Raw genomic sequence first — 20443 nt, forward strand, 5'->3', positions numbered from 1 at the left:
CGTTGCTGACAGCAAGGCTGCGTCAGCACTCACGCGCGGCCGCACTGAATCTACGGAATAGAAGGGAGCCCAGTAGCCAAAATCAAGAGAGCAGAGCCAGGAGTGATGGGAGCGAGCCCAGAGCGGGCTGACCGGGGGCGGGCGGTCCCAAGGTGAGCAGCCCCCTCGGGGCCGACTCGGGATAGGGACCGCAGGAGGGGCGGAGGGCCGGGCCAGGAGCGTGCTCACCTCAGCGCCGGCCCCAGGTAGGGAGCTCTCCTCAGGTCTCTCCTGGGTTGGGGCTCACCTGCAGGCCGTCCCCAGGTGAGAAGCTCACGCACACTCCGCCGGGACGGGCGGCGGGCAGTCCCCAGGTATGAGCTCTCCTGGCCGCCAGCCTGGGCCGGGGACCGCGTGTAGTGGAAGACTGCTACCTTGGGGGCGGCGGGACCGACCCCGGGCCCACCACGTGGGGCCGGCGGGTTCCTTCCGCCCGACGCCAGCGGCGCGGAGGCGGGGCGCGCTCGCCAGGCATCGCCAGCCGAGCGCCGAGGCACCGCGCCCATTGGCGGAGGCGGTGGCGCGTCGGAGGCCGGAGCGGCCCAGCCCGCGGCGGCTCCGCGTCAGTCAGTCATGGGGCGGCCGCCCAGAGCCGCCGCGGGGGCGGCGGGGCGCGGGGCGCGGGAGCCCGGCTGAGTCGGCCGGCGGGGCGCGAGCCTGCCGCGGAGTCGACGGAGGCGGACACGGGGAGAGCCCGGAGGCGGCGGCGGCGGGGGCAGCGGGGGCCGCCTAGGATGTTCAGTGAGTGGGGCGGCGGGCCGAGGGCGCGGCGGGCGGGCCGTGAGGCCTAGGAGGTGGGGGCGGGGCGCGGGCGGGGCGGCTGGGCTCCGCGGTCCCGCTCGGAGTCCTGCGGGCGGGGCGGGCGGCGCGAATGGCCGGGCGCGCGTCCCCGTCCCTTCTTCATTGAAGGCAAGGGAAGTGTTTTGGGGCGGAACTGGAGATTAAACTTCGCACATGGTGACTGTGGGTGGACGGGCGTGAGGTCAACCTTTGCACGGGGCGCGGGGGATGCCCACCTGCAAGGGCACGCAGGAGGTGGCCCCGCTCCTGACAGCCAGGTGAGGCGTGCGCCCCGCGGCGTCGCGGAGCCCTTCGGCGAGGCGTGGGTCGGGAGGCCGCCGCGGTGGGAGACCGCGGTGTCACTGTAGCCTTAGCGGAAGTGGAGCGCAGGAGGCTCCGTGTAGCCCTCCCTTCGGCGGTGGAAGTGTCGTTTCAGTGCGGATCTCGCAGCCTGCAAGGCTCCGGGATTCGGAGGGAATCCTGCCCGGCCCGAGCGCCGCTGGTCTTGAATCGCGGAAACTCTGACCTTGCGGGTTGAAATCTTGGAATGGTAATTCCCGTTAAGAAGAACCAGGTGCCTCATTGGGAGGAATGGTGGGGCGGAGTTTGCTCTTAAGTGATGCGAGTGTAGATACACCTGAGTTGTGGGGTAGGGGAGGACACGGGAGCCCTGTTTGAAAGTGGGAATAGGAAAAGTTTGGGCCACAGCTTTAAACTGGGAGCTTCTTAATGTAGCGAGTGGGTCTTGAGGATTACATAGACTTCAGGTAGAAACCATGTAACTATCTGTAACCTCTTCGAGCCTTCCTTTCCTCTTCTGTAAAATGGGGTAATGACTGGTAAATTGCAAGTGGACCTTTTTTAAAGGATGCCCGAAAAGGAATAATATAGGAGAAAGTGCCTGACAAATAGTGTTTTGTAGATAATAGTTATCAGCTATTTAAATTTCTTTTTTGGCAAAATACCTTTTAGGTTCCTTGTAGGCCTTAATTTTTTGTGTTAAATGTGAAGCATGTTAACTTTTGATTTCCTTTATAAATTATAAATCATTCCTGCCTCGAAAATCAGTTAAACTGGAAAACCAAAAGAGGGGGAGAACTTGCTGTGGGCATTTTGTTTGTTGTCACCAACAGTAAATCAGATTAATGTGTTTTGGAATAGCTGTGTTGCTTCTTCCTTCTGAATGTGTGAGTTTTGTGTTTGGTTCTGTCGCTGTGAAACTAAGGCCTCCCTTAACTAGTCAGTCGATGGTTTGGGGTTTTATTTTTGCAAGCAGTTGTCTTTCATAGGCTTTGAAGGACATCTCTGGAGAAAGGTTTTGTTTGTTTGCATGATTTCTTTTAACTGGAAGGAAGCCTAGAGGGTGCTCTCTTAAACCAGAATTACCCAGTGGACAGTGCTAGAAGCCGTTTCCAGCCTCCCCATGTGGCAGACAGCTTCTCAGCTAGTAACTGTTCTATCACTCTCTCAACAGGCATTGGTAAGCTTTCACTGTTGTAGCCCTAGAGAGGCCTGACCTAACGTAGAACCTTGTGAGCAGCAGGACACTGTGAAGGGTAAGAGCTCAAACCCTGCGGCCAGGTGGCCCGAGTTCCCATCCTGGAACTGCAGACTCTTGGGCACCTTGTCTGACTTCTTTGGGCCTCAGCTTTCTCATCTGAAGACTATTCCCTAGCTCATAGGCTTCTTTGAAGCATAAATGAGATAATCTTTGTAAAGTACTTAAAATAGTATCTCAAGCCCACTGGTAATAAATAAGCATTAGAGATTAGTAGTGGTGGTATTGGAAATAAATAGTGTGATTACTCTGATAGAGTTTTGTTCCTGGGTTTTGGTGGGTGGAGGGAATCACACTCAGGGAAGCTCGGGGGAGGAAAAGATGGCCTGGCTAGGCTGTGAAGCATGAGTGGGATATAGCCCTCCAGTTAAGGAAGCTTGACCAAAGCCCCTACAGCCAGAAGGCAGGGTGGTACCCACCTGTTCTGCAAACAAAGGCAGATCTGAGTAATCTCTAGAAGATGCAGTGGAGATTGGGTTTTGTTTTTTTTTTAATCCTCCACACTAGAGGAAGGAAGAAGTTTTAAGGCCGAGCACAGGTGAAGTCACAGCAGCTTTTTGGAAAGATTGCGTTTGTAGTGGTGTGGGGTTGGAAGTAGGGAAGGCCCAGCCACTGTCCAGGAAGCTTTGTGCCTGACTGTGACTCTGAAAGGAAGATGACTGCTTAGCAGACAGGCATTTTACTCCAGATCTAGAAGCCTGAGAAAACCCACAGATCATTCCAGGCAGGATTGCCTCTAAAAGTACCCCTCTGAGAATTCCTGTTGTGGTTTAGCAAGCCAGTTAAGAACCCAATTAGTATCCATGAGGATGCAGGTTCAATCCCTGGCCTCGCTCAGTGGGTTAAGGTTCTGGCTTTGCTGTGAGCTGTGGTGTAGGTCATAGATGTGGCTCAGATCTGGCATGGCTGTGGCATAGGCCGGCATCTACAGCTCCGATTTGACCCCTAGCCTGGGAACTTCATATGCTTTGGGTACGGCCCTAAAAAGACAAAAAAATAAAAGTACTTTTCTGCACAGAGGGTGTCCCCACGTGTCTGAGTTTCCCCTATTATGGGCACTGTGATCACCCTTTCCAACGAGATGCTGCTTAGGAAGTACATATTGGACTGAAACAATCTCATTCAGTGCTAGTCTGGGCTGTTTATACAATCAGTATAGAAAGTGATGAATAAAAAAAGTTCTGCCCCCTGGATGGGTGTTGATGGCTTGCATTGAGATTTCCAGTGAGAGCTTCATGTGTGGATTCAAGAAGAACTCTATCATAGATGCTGTGTAGATGCAAAGGTGATGTGTCTGGAAAATGGAATTTGATGATGCAGACTGGCTTAAATGACTACAGAAACAATGTTGAAGATGTAAGTGAGTAGTTAAAATTAAATTATTTCATAAATTAATGTGTTGCCTTGTATATGTTCAATACATATATAAAAATTAATAAATTAAATATTATAAGCAGACATTTGACTAAATGATCTACATTCTTTAGAAGTTTTAAGTTAACCAAAAAAAATTTTTTTTATGGCCACATTCACAGTATATAGAAGTTCCAGGGATTGAATCCAAGCCTCAGCTACAACCCACGCTACAGCTGGGGCAACACCAAATCCCCTAACCCACCGGACTCCCTTTTAATTTTCTCATTGCAAAGGTAAAATTGTCTTAGGTTTGAGCTTACCTTTTATTTGAATGTTTTATGGCAATTAACTGGTGCTCTGTTTGCTGAAGCAAATTCCCTTTTCCCTTCTCATTTTTTAAGTTTAAGAAGGTTTAAAGAATATTGTGTACTGATAAGTTTTAGAAAATACTGTAGAAAACTTCAATTCATAGATCTTTGCTTAGCAGTCAAATAACATTCTTCTGGTAAGGTGTATTTAAATGTATCTGTATTTTAGTAACCTTACAGTGTTCAATAATAATAAAAAGGTATCTCTGTACTTAGTAACAAAATATTAATTTTTGGAGATTCAGTAATTGAGTAATCAGAAGTATTTTGCAAAACTTGTGAATCAATATTTTTAAGCTAAAGTGCTGATGCTTTAGTTTCACAGAGTAACACCATGCTCTGAAATTGTGTTGTCTAATACAGTAATCATTGGCCACGTGTGGTTTCTTAAATTTAATTTAATTTAAATTAAAAATGCAGTTCCCCTATTTCGCTAGCCACACTCTAATTGCTAAATAGCCCATTGTGGCTGGTGGCTACCACACACTGCAGTGCAGCCCTAAGACACGCCCATCGTTGCAGGAAGTCCTATGGACACCACTGCTCTAGAATAGAAAAGGGGTCATTCCACTCTGAGAGACACACACAAAGCTTTTAATGTCATTAAAGCATCTCTGAAACCTCACTTGCTCTTTTGAATTCCATTTCAGGGAGGAGGATAAACATAGGAAAACATATTCCCCCTTATTCTGAGAGCAAACATCCTGTTTCTTCTGTCTACAATGGTTGCAAGTGGAGCATGGGTGGAAGTTTTCCTTTATGAAGTCAAAGACGGGAAATGGAGGTAGCTATTCTGTGGATTGTGCCATGCTCTTCCAAGGTTTTGTATAGATAATAATTTTTCTGAGCCTTAAAATAGTATTGAAATAAGAATCAATTATTTGTGGCTTTTTGAGTTCATAAATATCCAGAGGAGTCATGAGCCTAAAGTAAACTCTGGGCAGAAGCAGACAACACACACTTGATTTTCAGTGTGCATTTCAAAGATAAAAGCCCTGCCATAGGGAGCTGTGCTCCTGGGGGAACTAAGGAACAGTGATGTGGAGGATAGTGTGAACAGGCTCCAGGGTAGAGGTGGAAGGGGAATGGATTTTAAGCATGAGTCTCTCCAAGCAGCCTTCTACCAGCCATGTACACTTGGACATCAGTGGGCGGGTCAAGGGCACAGGAAGAGTATTAAGAGGCAGCAGTGGTTTTCCCTGAACAGTTGTTACTTTGAGAAAGGAAGGGGATCTGTCCTGATTTTATTATATGGCAACTTTGTTAAAGTATTAAGCAGTAAGCAACTATTAAATGTGTGAGAAACAGTTACATATTGTGTCAGAATCCTTATTATAATTGCCAAAAATACTAATATGGTAACAGGAAAAGTGTGTGATCATCCATTTTTAGCTTCAAAGTTAAAATATTTTATTTCAATTGAAAAGGGAAATCCTGAAATTTTTAGCAAAAGGTATTTAGAGTTAAAAGATTTTATAATTAGGGAAAAGATAAGCAGATAACTTGGAATTGCAGTGTTAGACTCATGTTTGAGTCTTTCAAAAGATAGGTCTGTTTTCAGCAGATTTTTTTTTTTTCATTCGTGTGTCCATTTGTGGATGTAAGTACTATGAAGTCAGTCACAGGAGGGACTGATTTCTCTGCAGAACTCTTTTCATTATCGGTTTCACTTGGAGTCTGTGTGCACTGGAATCAAGTCCAGGAAAGTCAGTTGGATCTCACGTCTGTGGTGTTTTAGTAGAGTGTGGCTGAAAAGAGACTTAATGCCAGTGTTCCTATCCTTGGGATCCTTGGCCCTGCAGTTGGCTCACCACCCACCCTCAGGGAAGGTCCTTGTCAGAAAGTTTTAGTCTCGGCTAAAAAACGAGAAATCGAGCTGCTTTGGGAGAGTTTGGAGACTAGGAACTCTGGAAGTTAGATTAAAAGTATCTTTAGCAAGCTGTGTAGACTGAGTGGTGTCAGAGAGGCGGGGGGTGGGGGACCCTTTGGGAGCCCTTTGGTTTGAATAGCTCAGACTTTGGTCCAAACAGGTAATGTCTCTGTGTACATTAAATTTTTTTCTCTAAACATAACATTGAATCAGAATCTTCTGGGCTGAAATTATTTATGCCCACACTCACAGGAACATGCAACCAGGTTAGAGAACCATAGAGAACCACTAATACAGTCAAACGGACATGGTAATGCTTGTTGGTAACCACAAAGAAACAGTTGTCTGTCTTCGTTGATGGACAGGTGAATGCTTTGAGAGTGACCCTGATCCCAAAGTATCAGAACCTTTGTATGTGCAATAGAAAAGAAATCTTAATTTAAAAATAGGGAGTTTCCTGGAGTTCCCATCGTGGCTCAGTGGAAACGAATATGACCAGCATCTGTAAGGACGCAGGTTCGATCCCTGGCCTTAATCACTGGATTAAGGACCTGGCATTGCTGTGATCTGTGGTGTAGGTCACAGATGCAGCTTGGATCCTGTGTTGCTGTGGCTGTGGTGTGGACTGGTAGCTGTAGCTCCGATTAGACCCCTAGCCTGGAAACCTCCACAGGCCGCAGGTACAGCCCTAAAACAAAATAAAAATAAGGAGTTCCCATTGTGGCTCAGCAGAAATGAACTTGACTAGTGTCTGTGACAATGTGGGTTCAATCCCTGCCCTTGCTCAGTGGGTTAAGGATCCAACATTGCCATGAGCTGTGGCATAGGTTGCAGGTGTGGCTCAGATCTGGTGTTGCTGTGGCTATGGTATAGCTCCCTGGCCTGGGAACTTCCATATGCTTCAGGTGCAGAAGAAGAAAAAATAGTGTACATTGTCAGTAAGGTGAAAGACTAACATATCATAACCAAGTGAGGCAAATTCCGTAGCGAAAGATGGTTCAGTGTTAGGAAGTTTATTGATATATTTCATTGTATCACTAAATCTCAACCATATCAGACCTAGTTCCTCTCCTTTTTAACAAATATTTTATACTGTCTCTGGTAATCCAGAAATGAAATGCATAGATGATATAATGCATAGATTCTATAAACTGGCTTAAAATAACACTTAAGATCCTAACATTTTATATTTATACATAAATATATGTGTTTTTTGTGTGTGTTTGTGTCTCCAGCCTTCACGTTTGCTCTGTTATATGACTTCTAGGCAATTGAAAAGTAGATCTTCAGGAGTTCCTGACATGGTGCATCTGAAAAGAATCTGACTAGGAACCATGAAGTTGCGGGTTCGATCCCTGGCCTTCCTCAGTGGGTTAAGGATCTGGTGGTGTTGTGAGCTATGGTGTAGGTCGCAGACATGGCTCAGATCCTGCATTGCTGTGGCTGTGGTGTGGGCCGGCAGCTGTAGCTCCAATTCAACACCTAGCCTGGGAACCTCCATATGCCTGGGGTGAGGCCCTAAAAAGCATAAAAAGAAAATTAAAAAAAAAATTTAAAAAGTAGATCTTCAGGTTTTCTTTGTTTTGTTTTGTTTTTTTGCTTTTTAGGTCTATACTTGGTGCATATGGAAGTTCCCAGGCTAGGGGTCAAATTGGAACTGCAGCTGTTGGCCTACGCCAAGCCATAGCAATGTGGGATCCAAGCTGAGTCTTCCACCTATACCACAGCTCACAGCAACACTGAATCCTTAACTGACTGAGCGAGGCCAGGGATGGATCCTACCAGGGATCAAACCTGAATCCTCATGGATCCTAGTCAGGTTCATTAACTGCTGAGCCATGAAGGGAACTCCCAGAATTTTTTTTTAATTACTACATGAATTTTATGTTTATTGTTGTACAATGATCATCATAACCCAATTTTATAGCATTTCCATAGAGTTACCACATACCAGTTTGGAAGGATTATATGCAAAAGATTTTGAAACAATTTGTTTGCTACAGTATCTGGGTAAAATAGTTGTTTGGTTATATACCACACATTATACACTGAAAGAAATTGCAATGGGAGTTCCTGTCCTGGCTCAGTGGTTAACCAATCTGACTAGGAACCATGAGGTTGCAGGTTCGCTCCCTGGCCTTGCTCGGTGGGTTAAAGATCCAGCGTTGCCGTGAGCTGTGGTGTAGGTCACAGACGCTGCTCAGATCTGGTGTTGCTGTGCCTCTGGCATAGGCTGGTGGCTACAGCTCTGATTAGACCCCTAGGCTGGGAACCTCCATATGCCGCAGATGCAGCCCCAGAAAAAGATTTAAAAAAAAAAGAAAGAAATTGCAATGGATAAAAATTTAATACAGATAAATATTTTAGTATTAAAAGAAAAAAGTAACAGGTTTCTGGAAGGGGTAGAATTTAAAACTTAGAAATGAATGGAGGAAATTACAAAGGACAAGGCCAGTACATATAACTGAAACTGAGAACTTAAACACATCCAAATAAATTATCAAAAGCAGATCTTCCACACACACAAAAAAATAAGAAGCCCTTGATTTTTCTGTGATTTTGGTTTGTTTTTCATCATTCATTTCCTGAGACAGAAACATTTGTGCTGAACTATGCACAGATTATGGGTATGTCTTCCAGTTCTGTTTCTCACCCTGCCCCCCCCCTTTTTTTTTGCTTTCATAGGCCCACACCTGCAGCATATGGAAGTTCCCAAGCTAGGGGTTGATGCAGAGCTGCAGCTACCGGCATAGCCACAGCCACAACAAGATCCGAGCTGCGTCTGCCACCTATATACCACAGCTCACAGCAATGCTGGATCCTTAACCCACTGAGCTTAACCACTGAGCAAGGCCAGGGATCAAATCCAAGTCCTCCATGCATACTAGTCGAGTTTGTAACCTGCTGAACCATAATGGGAACTTTCTTTTTTCCCATTTTTTAGTTGAAGTAGAGTTAATTTACAGTGTTGTGTTAGTTTCAAGTGTACAGCAAAGTGATTCAGGTATGTATATGTATTTTTCAGGTTTTTTTCCCATTATAGGTTATTACAAGATACTGAGTAGTTCCCTGTGCTGTACAGAAGGTTCTTGTTGGTTATCTATTTTATACATAGAGTGTATATATGTTAGTCTCAAACTCCTAATTTATCCCTCCCTCAGCTCCTTTCCTCTTTGGTAACCATAAGTTTATTTTCTATGTCTGTGAGTGTGTTTCATGAATAAGTTCATCTGTATCATTTTTTTTTAGATTCCATGCATAAGTGATATCATTATATTTGTATATCTCTGACTTCACTTAGTATAATTTCTAGGTCTATCCATGTTGCTGCAAATGGCATTATTTCATTCTTTTTGATGGTCAAGTAGTATTCCATTGTATATATGTACTGCATCTTCTTTATCCATTCATCTGTTAGTGGACATTTAGGTTGTTTCCGTGTCTTGGCTATTGTGAATAGTGCTTCTGTGAACATAGGGTTGCATGTATCTTTTTAAATTACAGTTTGGTCCAGATATATGCCTAGGAGTAGAATTGCTGGATCATATGGCACCTCTATTTTTAGTTTTTTAAGGAACCTCCCTACTGTTCTCCATAGTAACTGCACCAATTTACATTCCCACCAACAGTGTAGGAGGGTTCCCTTTTCTCCATACTCTTTCCAGCATTTTTTATTTGTAGGCTTTTATGATGGCCATTCTGACTGATGTGAGGTGATAACTCATTGTAGTTTTGGTTTTTTGTTTGTTTGTTTGTTTGTTTTTGTCTTTGCCATTTCTTGGGCTGCTCCCGCGGCATATGGAGGTTCCCAGGCTAGAGGTTGCATCAGAGCTGTAGCCGCCGGCCTACACCAGAAGCACAGCAACGTGGAATCCAAGCCTCGTTTGCAGCCCACACCATAGCTTATGGAAATGCCAGATACTTAACCCACTGAGCAAGGCCAGGAATCGAACCCGAAACCTCATGGTTCCTAGTTGGATTCGTTAACCACTGAGCCACGATGGGGACTCCTCATTGTAGTTTTAATTTGCATTTCTCTAATATTTGGCAGTGTTGATTATCTTTTCATGTGCTTTTTGGCCATCTGTATGTCGTCTTTGGAGAAATGTCAGTTTAGGTCTTCTGCCATTTTTTGATTGGATTGTTTGGTTTTCTGGTACTGAGTTGTATGAGCTGTTTGTATATTTTGGATGTTGGCCCTTTGTCAGTAGCATCATTTGCAAATATTTTCTCTCATTCTGTAGGTTATCTTTTTATTTTGTTTATGTTTCCCTTTGCTGTGAAAAAGCTTGTAAGTCTGATTTGGTCCCATTTGTTTATTTTTGTTTTTATTTTTGTTACTCTAGGAGATGAATGTAAAAAGATACTACTGTGATTTATGTCAAAGAGCTATCTGCCTATGTTTTCCTCTAGGAGTTTTATAGCGTCCGGTCTTACGTTTAGGTCCTTAATCCATTTTGAGTTTATGCTTGTGTATGGTGTTAGAGTGTGTTCTAATTTCATTCTTTTCCATGTAGCTGTCCAGTTTTCCCAGCACCATTTATTGGAGAGACTGTCTTTTAACTATTGTATATTCTTGCCTACTTTGTCATAGATTTGTTAACCATAGTTGCGTGGGTTTATTTGTGGACTTTCTGTCCTGTTCATTGATCTATATTTCTGTTTTTGTGCCAGTACCATACTGTTATGATGATTGTAGCTTGTAATCTGAAGTCAGGGAGCCTGATTCCTCCAGTAGATGCCCTTGATTTAGAAAAAGTTACCCTGGTGGGGACAGTCGCATGTGTATGATAACATTGCCTGCATCCCAAACTGGACACAGTATTTTGATCCTGAAGAAGAAAATATTCTTAACATGGCAGAAGTGACCCTGGAAAATTCATCCAGCTGTCATTGGTCATCTGGATGACTGGTATTTATTCCAGGCAAAGTAGTATTTGAGGCCCTTGGCAATATCAGGTCTTCCTGTCATTATTGATAATAAATTTAGCAGTCCAGGAAGATAGTCCTTTTGAAGGGGGATCCCTCAAATTAACTTGAATTATCGGAACTTATTTACCCTTTTCAAGCATACATCCTTCTTTCTAAGAAATCATGAGACATTTTCTAACACATAACTATTACTATTTAAGAGTGAAAGAGGTAAACAACATGATTGCTAAATCCTCGAGTCAGTGCTGGCAGGCTTTTCCTAGCTATTAAGAAAAAATACAGCTTTCCCTTCCCCGTTGTTAACTTCTCACTTTCTAATATCTGTTTACCAGTTTCTGGGTTTCTTAGTCTTTGGTTCATGCCGCCTCCTGCCTGCTTTTCCGGGTGACTCACTGCTCATTAGCACCTGTCTCCAAGCAGGGCACAGCCAGGGATATGGAGGCCTGGGGTTCCACGGGCTCCCTTGCTCTCTGTTGGCTTCTCTAATGAAGAGTCATGTGGGGTGGATTGAAATCACAGTGTTAAAGAGTTTGGGGGTGATCTGTGAGGTTTTATTACTGAGATATGCCTTTTCCATGATTGAAGTTGGCTGTGTCATCAGTGGGAAAATAGATAGTGGGTTATTGAGGCTCTTAGTTTTGAGTCTAAAGTTGGCCAGGTGACTAGCTACATGGCTTCTACCTGCAGTGACATCCCTGGTCCCTGTGTTTTCCTGCAGGTCATGAAACGGGTGCGTACCGAGCAGATCCAGATGGCCGTGTCCTGCTACCTCAAGCGCCGGCAGTATGGGGATGCAGACGGCCCGCTGAAGCAAGGCCTGCGACTGTCACAGAGTGCTGAGGAGATGGCGGCCAACCTTGCAGGTACCACGCCCCAGGGACACACAGCCCCTCACCATCTAGGTCTGCTCAGAGCTGGCCCCTACTGTGGCCTCCCTCAAGCCCTGGGTGCTTCTTGCTGTACTGATGTTGTGTGTGATGTTTTCCTTCCAGAGGTGGGCCTGGATCTCTGGCCCCCTCTTGCATACCCCCTCCCCTCTCCCTGTGGCCCCACCCATAGAAGGCAGGCTTGAGGATGGATGAGTTCTTTGGGATCTGTGATTGGAAATGTGGCATGTGTTCCTGAGACTTTAAAACTTGTTTTGCTTTTGTTTGTTTTGAAATTGGATTTGGATTCCTTTTTAGACGATTTTCTTAAATCCATCCTGGAATAATAAACAGCTATTACTTAGCTGTTTTGTGAATGCAGGTGTTTGTTTTTGGGGGGTTTTTTGGTTTTTTGGTTTTTGTCTTTTCCAGGGCCGCACCTGCGGCATATGGAGGTTCCCAGGCTAGGGGTCTAATCAGAGCTGTAGCCGCCAGCCTACACCACAGCCACAGCAACGCCAGATCTAAGCTGCGTCTGTGACCTATACCACAGTTCACAACAATGCCGGGTCCCTCACCCACTGAGCGAGGTGAGGGATCGAATCCGCAACCTCATGATTCCTAGTTAACCACTGAACCACTACGGGAACTACTGAATGCGGGCTTTTAATGTGATATTATTTTCTTATACTGATTCATGTACTGGAGATTTGGAACATTTTTTTTCTGAAGTGCTTTTAGGGTGATGATGGAAGTCTTAAGTGGTCAGGGGTGGGGTTTGAGGTGGCAGTGCTTGTCCAGTTCTGCCCATGCTAGACCCTCCCTCATCTTTCTTCCTATCCTCCCTGCTCTGAGTGTATTGTCTTCGCTGGAGGAAAAGAGGGATGGACATTGAGGACTCAGGTGTCCTTAGGGGAGTGGCTCCTGGCTCCCGCTGCCCTGGTGGAACCCAGCAGGTATCTTCCTCCTCATCTTCAGTGCCGCACCCCCTCAATCTCCCTCTTCTTTAGACCCTGTGGGTTACTCTCAACAAGAGCAGGACCATGTGATGCACTTGGAATAGACTCATACACACCAACTAGGGTTACCCTTGACAAAAGCAGGGTCAGATGATATACTTGGGACAGTTTGATATACACCTTACTGGGGTTATGCCCTCAACAAGAGCAGGGCCAGGTGATGGACTTGAAATAGATTCATGCACACCATACTAGGGTTACCCTTGACAAAAGCAGGGTCAGATGATATACTTGGGACAGTTTGATATACACCTTACTGGGGTTATGCCCTCAACAAGAGCAGGGCCAGGTGATGGACTTGGAATAGATTCATGCACACCTTACTGTTTCTGGAAGGCTGGCCAATGTGCAGGACCAGAGGAATTCCTTCTCAACTTGCCCTCATAGTCTTTCTTAATCTCTTGATGCCCTGTGTTCATTAGAACCTGCGGACAGTAATCCTGTGCTGTAGTTGTTAGAAAATAGGAGCAAGCACTATAAAATTTGTGTTTTTGGTTATAATGGCTGATTAGGAGAGTCACTGTTTTTCTTGGAAAGCCACCAAGAAATGTGAGAAGCATGAAATGTAATTATCATAAGATTTTGTCCTAGGTGTCTTTCTTTTGAGTAATCTGAATAATTATGTCTTCATTCAGCAGACAGTCTTGGACGTCTGCTGTCGGCCAGGTGCTGAGAAGCTCCAGAAAGAGCTAAGATTTGATCCCAGCTCCTGAGGAGCTTAGCATCATGGTCGGGAAATGAGGCAGGTAAACCAGCACTTGTGGAGGGGGTGACGCAGTGAGTTCTGGGAAGGGGAGTGCTCAGGCCCTATAGGAACAAAGAAGATCGTCCACTAAGTTAGGCTGGCAGGTCAAGAAGGGCTTCCCAGAAGGTCTCATGGTTCCCAACATAAAGTCAGGGGTCAGCAAATTGTAGAAGGAATGAACTGAGTTTCTAAAGAATCGTTAGGAGCTCGTTGGGAAGCAAGTTGCTGGAGGGTATCCAAGTTATCAAATGTGGATTTTAGGATGGCCCTTGTGTCTGTGTTGCTGAGGGGAGGCCCAGATTAGAAGCAGGGAACTAGGCAGAAGGCATAGTGTGATCCGGGGAGAGGTGAGGTCAGCCTGCGCTGCAGAGTGGTCATGGGAATGATGAGGAGAGGGACTCGGGACAGGGCCCCTCCTGGCTGGGCAGCACAAAGGAGGCCCCATCCTCACCTGTGCAGCCTCCAGCATCTCCTCCTGCTTCTAGATGCCTCTGGGGTCTAGGGGGAACATTTACTGTCTTTGCACCTGTACCCACTTCACATTTTACATGGTGGTCCCTCGGCCCTGCTATGTTAATGACCACCGCTGCTCCCACCCTCCAACACCTGTCAGTGCTTCACCCCAAGTATTGAGAGAACGGTTCCTCTCAATCCTCAGCCACCTTCCCCCAGTTCTCTGCTTACCCCAAGCCAAAAGTGGGGATAGAATTTTGCTTCTCCGTTTAGAAAGCATAAACTCAGGAATGGAGATGAAGTATGTGTTACTAAACATTGAGACTCCAGCATTCCTTTTGCCTCTACTCAGAACACTGGCAACCAGGCACATGTTGTCCAGGGGGGATGAAAAGGCTTGTGCCTGTTGAGCCTGCTCTGCCAACAGAAGAGACCTAGAGACACTGACACTGGGAAATTGCCATCTGGGTCTGCTTGGGTGCACACACCAAGTTCTCATCTGCTCTATGGTACCTCACTCCCAGATAGCTAGGGCCTCTCAGACCCTTGGAGAAACTACTGTACTTAATATGAAAGTGGAAAAGGAAAGAAGTTGTGAAAAGCAAACAGCAGATGAGTTCCCTGGTGGTGTAATGGATTAAGGATCCAGCATTGTCACTGCAGCAGCTTGAGTCACTGCTATGATGCTGGTTCTATCACTTGCCCCAGGAACTTCCACATGCTGCGGATGAGGCCAAAAAAAAAAAAAAAAAAAAACAAAGAAAAAAGAAAGAAGAAGAAGAACCAAACGACAGAGAAAAGAACACTTCAAAAATACCATCATTAATAGCCTTGAAACAAGAGAATGCTATTTTAAGAAAAGAAAGAACATTTAGATAAACACATGACAGTAAAACTGAAAAGTCAGTTTAAGGGTCAAAAGTTGAGAAAGCCTCCCAGAAAGTCAAAAAATTGAATATGGGAGAGAAGATGAAAGGATCATTTCAGAAGGTGTAGCCTCAAAACTGAGTCCCAGAAAGAGAAAATGGGAGGAAATCAACAAAATGATTCAAGGAAATTTCTCAGAGGTGAAAGACACTGGATTTCCAGGTGGCGGGGCCCACTAAGTGCCCAGCACAGCCTTTGAGAGTAGACCCATCTCAGGTTATGGAGTCTCCTGAGCTTGTGTGTGTGTCCTCCCTGGTCCAACTTAGTATCCTGTGCTTTGTACCTTCCCTTCTTGTGCTGCCATGTCATTGGGTATCAGGAAGGCGAGGAGATAGATGTATGTATTTAACCTGAAGCCTTAATATCCTTTGAAATTCTACAAAATGTCAGGTGCTGCTGGAGCCCCCTCAGCACCCCCTTCCATCCATCCTGTCACATGTTGGGCTAATGATTGTCTCTCCTGTCCTCATCTTTGTATCTTTTCCTCCTTAGTCCAATCAGAATCTGGTTGTGCCAACATAGTGTCTGCAGCCCCTTGCCAGGCAGAGCCCCAGCAATATGAAGTACAGTTTGGAAGGCTGCGGAATTTTCTTACTGGTGAGTACTCAGCACAAGCACCCTTTTCTTTTTAGGAAAGAGTGATACACATTTCCCTGAGAACCTGCCCTATTCCAGCTATGGTGTTAGGTAGCAGGGGTTCAAAGGTAGTTTAACACAGACCTTGCATTCAGGTGTATGGTGGGTTGGAATTTCTGAGGGACTTAAGTCAGGGGATTCAAGTTTGCAAGGGCTGGGGCTCTGGGTGTGTTACTCACTGTTTTGTCCATGGCCTGTGACACATGACAAGCAATTGTGACTTGTGTTGAATAAATAAGAAGCAGCTCATTCTGCTGCATAGGGAAGCATCCCTAAATGCAGCCGTTTTGAAATGTACATTGATGTCACTACTGGTGATGTAGTGCATCTCAAAATGGTCTTTCATCCTTACTTCCAAGAATGCAAGACAATAATCCTTGTGAATCAGAAGTTGCAATTTAGACCAGTTTGTGGATGGCATAACAACCATGGAAACACAGTCAGTAGATAACAGTAGACATGAGTTCTAATCAGTTTTTCTAATTCACTGTGTGAGTTTTAAAATTAATCACTTTTTTAAAAAATGGAGTCATTTAGCTTCTCTGGGACCTTTAGCTCCTCATACATAGTGTGAAGAAGGCTGTTCAAAGGCAAAACCAAGTGGTTTTGTCTAGTCCTAAGATGACTAATTATAATTTTAATGTTGGAGAGTTGATTACTATAGGAGAGACCATGTTGATTCTGGTTATTAAAGTCTTTTGTTGAGTACTTTCTTTATGCAAAACATCTTGAGGTATAAGAAACATAAAACTTTATCCTCAAAAGATGGAGAGTAATTAGCATGTATTAGTTAATAAAAAAATTATAGTTAAAATATTTTTTCTTTCCGTATTTGAACAGTCCTCAGGTTAATTATGTTTAATAGCAAAGATGGATGTTAAGTGTTCAATATATAAACAAAAAAAACCCTTATTTTGTGTATTTAGAATTGTCCTAATTATAGCTGACCTTCATAATGGTTGGTATTTTAAAGTAAATGATCCAGGAGTTCCTGTCATGGCTCAGCAGTAATGAACCTGACTAGTATCCATGAAGACACAGGTTCGATCCCTGGCCTCGCTCAGTGGCTTAAGGATCACAGCAACTGTAGCTGGGCAAAATGACCAAACTGTTACAGGTTACAAAATAAAACCCTAGAGACGATTATTTTATCAGTCTCACGGTTGTTGAGTGATGGGATTCATAAGTAGAGAAAAGTCTGTTAAATTGTTATAAAAATGAAAAAGTCATGAAAATTATGGAGTTCCCACTCCATATTCGTGGCACAGTGGTTAATGACTAGGAACCATGAGGTTGCAGTTCACTCCCTGGCCTCGCTCAGTGGGTTAAGGATCCAGTGTTGCTGTGGCTGTGCTGTAGGCTGGCAGCTACAGCTCCGATTAGACCCCTAGCCTGGGAACCTCCAAATGCCGCAAGCACGGCCCTAGAAAAAATGGGAAAAGAGACCAAAAAAAAAGTCATGAAAATTAAAAGTTTAGGAAAAGTCTACTGTGTTTAAACTGGAAAAAAGAAATTCCATTAAGATCCTCGTATCATATGAATGTTAAATATCTCAGAACAGTGATCAGCTGTTTTCCATGTACACTAAAGATAAAGAAAAATTGGATTTATAAGAAGGATTTCTGGAGTTCCCGTTGTGGCTCAGCGGTTAATGAATCTGACTAACATCCATGAGCACACAGGTTCAATCCATGGCCTTGCTCAGTGGGTTAAGATCCAGCGTAGCCATGAGCTGTGGTGTAGGTCGCAGGTGTGGCTTGGATCCTATGTTGCTGTGGCTGTGGTGTAGGCCGGCAGCTACAGCTCCAATTTGACCCCTAGCCTGGGAACCTCCATGTGCCGTAGGTTCAGCCCTAAAAAAGCAAAAAAATAAAAAGAAAAAAATGATTCATTTAGAGGTAAGCAAGAATCAGCATTGGTTTTGTTTTTGTTTTTTTTTAATCAGTTTTTAGGAAGTTGTTTTACTTGGTTTTTAAAATATTATATGAGTATAATTTCTCTCATCAATTTAGTGATGAGGAAGCTTCACTCATTCAGCCTGAATTTCTGTGAGAGCTGACTGCACACAGCCTGGAAATGGCAGTAGATGTGTTGGAAGTGAGCCACACACTCCACATACTTAGGCTCTGAAACAGCTCTCGTCGTGGATGTGACCTCTTATTTCCATCATAAATGACGTTCACATGACTGTAGTAACATTACATAGATTTTTGTTTATAGTTTTAATCATTGAAGTATAGCTATAGCAAAATAGGCTCATTAGAATAATTTTATGTAGAGCCATGATGACTTTTTGCAGTGAAGAATTGATATATTTAATTGATCACTAATGACATTTATCCCAGTGCAAAGTTTTCTGTTCAGCTTTATCTCTTTGGGGAATTTTCTTATGGCACAGCAGGTTAAGAACCTGGCGTTGTCACTGCAGTGGCTTGGGTTGCTGCTGTGGCACAAGTTCGATCCCTGACCCGGGAACTTCTGCATATTGTGGGCATGGCTAAGGAGAAATTTATCTCTTTGGGCTCCTGATGTTTTTCTTAAATATTTGCCAGAGCTCATAATGTGGAATAGCTATGAGTCCCTTATATTTGATGTACTGTTTTCTTCCTAATATATGTACCTTTTTATTTTCATCTCATGATTTCCTTTGCCCAGAACTTTACATTTCATTAAGTTGTAATCTATCAGCCTTTTCTTCCACAATTTCTTTTTTTTTTTTTTTCTTTTTTGTCTTTTTGCCATTTCTTCGGCTGCTCCCGCGGCATATGGAGGTTCCCAGGCTAGGGGTCTAATCGGAGCCGTAGCCACTGGCCTACGCCAGAGCTACAGCAACACGGGATCCGAGCCGCGTCTGCAACCTACACCACAGCTCACGGCAACGCCGGATCCTTAACCCACTGAGCAAGGCCAGGGATGGAACCCGCAACCTCATGGTTCCTAGTCGGATTCGTTAACCACTGCGCCATGACAGGAACTCCCCACAATTTATCTTGGTTTAAAACTGAGAAAGATGTCTGTTAACTCTGTCTATAATTTAATTCTCTAATCCACTGGTCAGAGGTTGTTTTGAAGGGGTGAATACATACGTTTTTCCTTACAGACTGCTTTTCCTGGAACATTTTTCACTACTCTTAAATACCTTTCTGAAGCATCAAGATAAAATATAACATGTAGTCCTTAGTCTAAATTGGAAGTTACTCGTAACATAAAAGGAAGGCTACAAGTAACAGTTTTGGGGTTTTTTTTGTTTGGGGGTTTTTTTTTTGTCTTTTTTGTCTTTTTAGGGCCGCACCCACAGCATGTGGAGATTCCCAGGCTAGGGGTCTAATAGGAGCTACAGCTGCTAGCCTACACCAGAGCCATAGCAACACCAGATCCAAGCTGAATCTGCGACCTACACCACAGCAACACTGGATCCTTAACCCACTGAGTGAAGCCAGGGAGTGAACCCGCAACCTCATGGTTCCTACTCGGATTCGTTTCCACTGCGCCACGATGGGAACTCCTAAAAGTAACAGTTTTTAAATGAAATGTGAATATAGGAAAGTGTTTCCGTGGGGTCAGTGTGGATGGAGTCAGTTGCTGGATGTCGTGTCCATGGGAATTGCAATTGGAGTGACAGGAGAGGATGTAGATGGGGAGTCAGGGAAGGCCTCGCTGGGGAGTGGGAGGGTTCGGGCTGCAGGTAAAGGCAGGAGCACAAGACCAGAGATGGTGATTCTTTTTTCAGGAACAGTGAAGAAATTAGCTTTCCAACTAAAGATAAAGACAGGCAGAACTGAGGAAAGAAGTGACCACAAGCCTAGAAGTGTGACCCTTATCCTGTATGAGGGAGACAAGCCTTAGCGTGAATGCCTGTGAAGCATAAGTTGATAAGGGTGTTTGTGAGAGGGGTGATGGGAGGCCAGCCTGAGTTGTCCACCACAGGGTCTTGATTTCATGGTGAAAATAAATCAGGTGATACTTTTTACATTGTCCATGGCCTCCTGCCTGTAGCCAGCAGTGGGAGGATCTAAGAGGGATACGGGCTGCATCAGCTGCATGGAAGTACAGACCAAAGTCTGGAAGATGGCGATGCGTTTCTAGGGCTGTGGTGCCCTAAACATACTTCTCCAGAAGTTGGGCTCTAGAGGCTCTGTGAGCTCTCCTCACACAAAGAGGGAAGACAAGACTATGGGGTCAGTCACTCTGGATCTGAACCAGGGGACAGCTATGACTCTAGACCCAGCATGGGTATGAGCTGCCTGGCTCGAGAAGGCACACGCCATGTTGGTTCTCTAAAGCTTTGAGGACTGAGGGGAGGAAGAGGATCCCCCAGGGCAGGGACATGATCGGTCGGACCAGGCTCTGCTGTTTCAGAGCGAAGGACAGCATGCAATCTGCAGAGAAGGGCAAGGGAATGAGGACCAGTGGGCTCAGTGCTTAGTGTCACTTAGTGTCCTTTTCACAGCAGCTTCTGCAGACTCCGTGAAAAACCCCATTTTTCTCTATTTACCACCAGCAGCGTGGCACCAAATAGGCATTCCTTACACATTCAGTGGATAGATGGAAGGAAGGAAAAGCCCACTTTTCAGAGAATATGCTACTTTGTAATCAGATTACACATGTATAGATATGTATATTTGGCCACACCCCAAAGAATTTAAAGAAATACCAAAATCTGATTAGTCAGGGTTCTCCAGAGAAACAGAACCAGTAGAATGTATACAGAGAGAGATATCTAAGGAACTGACTGGTTCACATGATTGTGGAGGCAGGAAGTCAACATCTGCCAGAGGGTGGTCCCACAGGCTGGCACCTGGAGAGCCATAGTTCATGTCCAGAGATGTCTGCTGGCAGAATTTCCTCTTCTCTGAGGGAGGTCAGTCTTTGTTTTACTAAGACCTTCACCTGA

At 44.8% G+C, this 20443-nt stretch overlaps 1 protein-coding gene across 12 annotated transcripts in view; it reads left to right on the plus strand.

Moving 5' to 3' along the window:
* Positions 16–20443, plus strand: part of TAF5L (TATA-box binding protein associated factor 5 like) — a 31867-nt gene continuing 11439 nt past the window's right edge. The window contains exons 1-7 of one of the 12 annotated variants that reach the window (XM_021074278.1): positions 600–780; positions 2294–2375; positions 3644–3733; positions 3913–4026; positions 4752–4885; positions 11622–11766; positions 15406–15510. In XM_021074278.1, coding sequence (XP_020929937.1) covers positions 4880–4885; positions 11622–11766; positions 15406–15510 — 256 coding nt within the window. In that variant the 5' untranslated portion in view covers positions 600–780; positions 2294–2375; positions 3644–3733; positions 3913–4026; positions 4752–4879. Of the gene's footprint in view, positions 153–595; positions 781–882; positions 1098–2293; positions 2376–3643; positions 3734–3912; positions 4027–4751; positions 4886–11621; positions 11767–13423; positions 13535–15405; positions 15511–20443 lie in introns of those variants that run through there. The other 11 variants (XM_021074279.1, XM_021074280.1, XM_021074281.1 and 8 more) reach the window with 11 other exon arrangements.

Source organism: Sus scrofa, chromosome 14, assembly GCF_000003025.6.
Source record: "Sus scrofa isolate TJ Tabasco breed Duroc chromosome 14, Sscrofa11.1, whole genome shotgun sequence".
Classification (NCBI taxonomy): Eukaryota; Metazoa; Chordata; class Mammalia; order Artiodactyla; family Suidae; genus Sus; species Sus scrofa.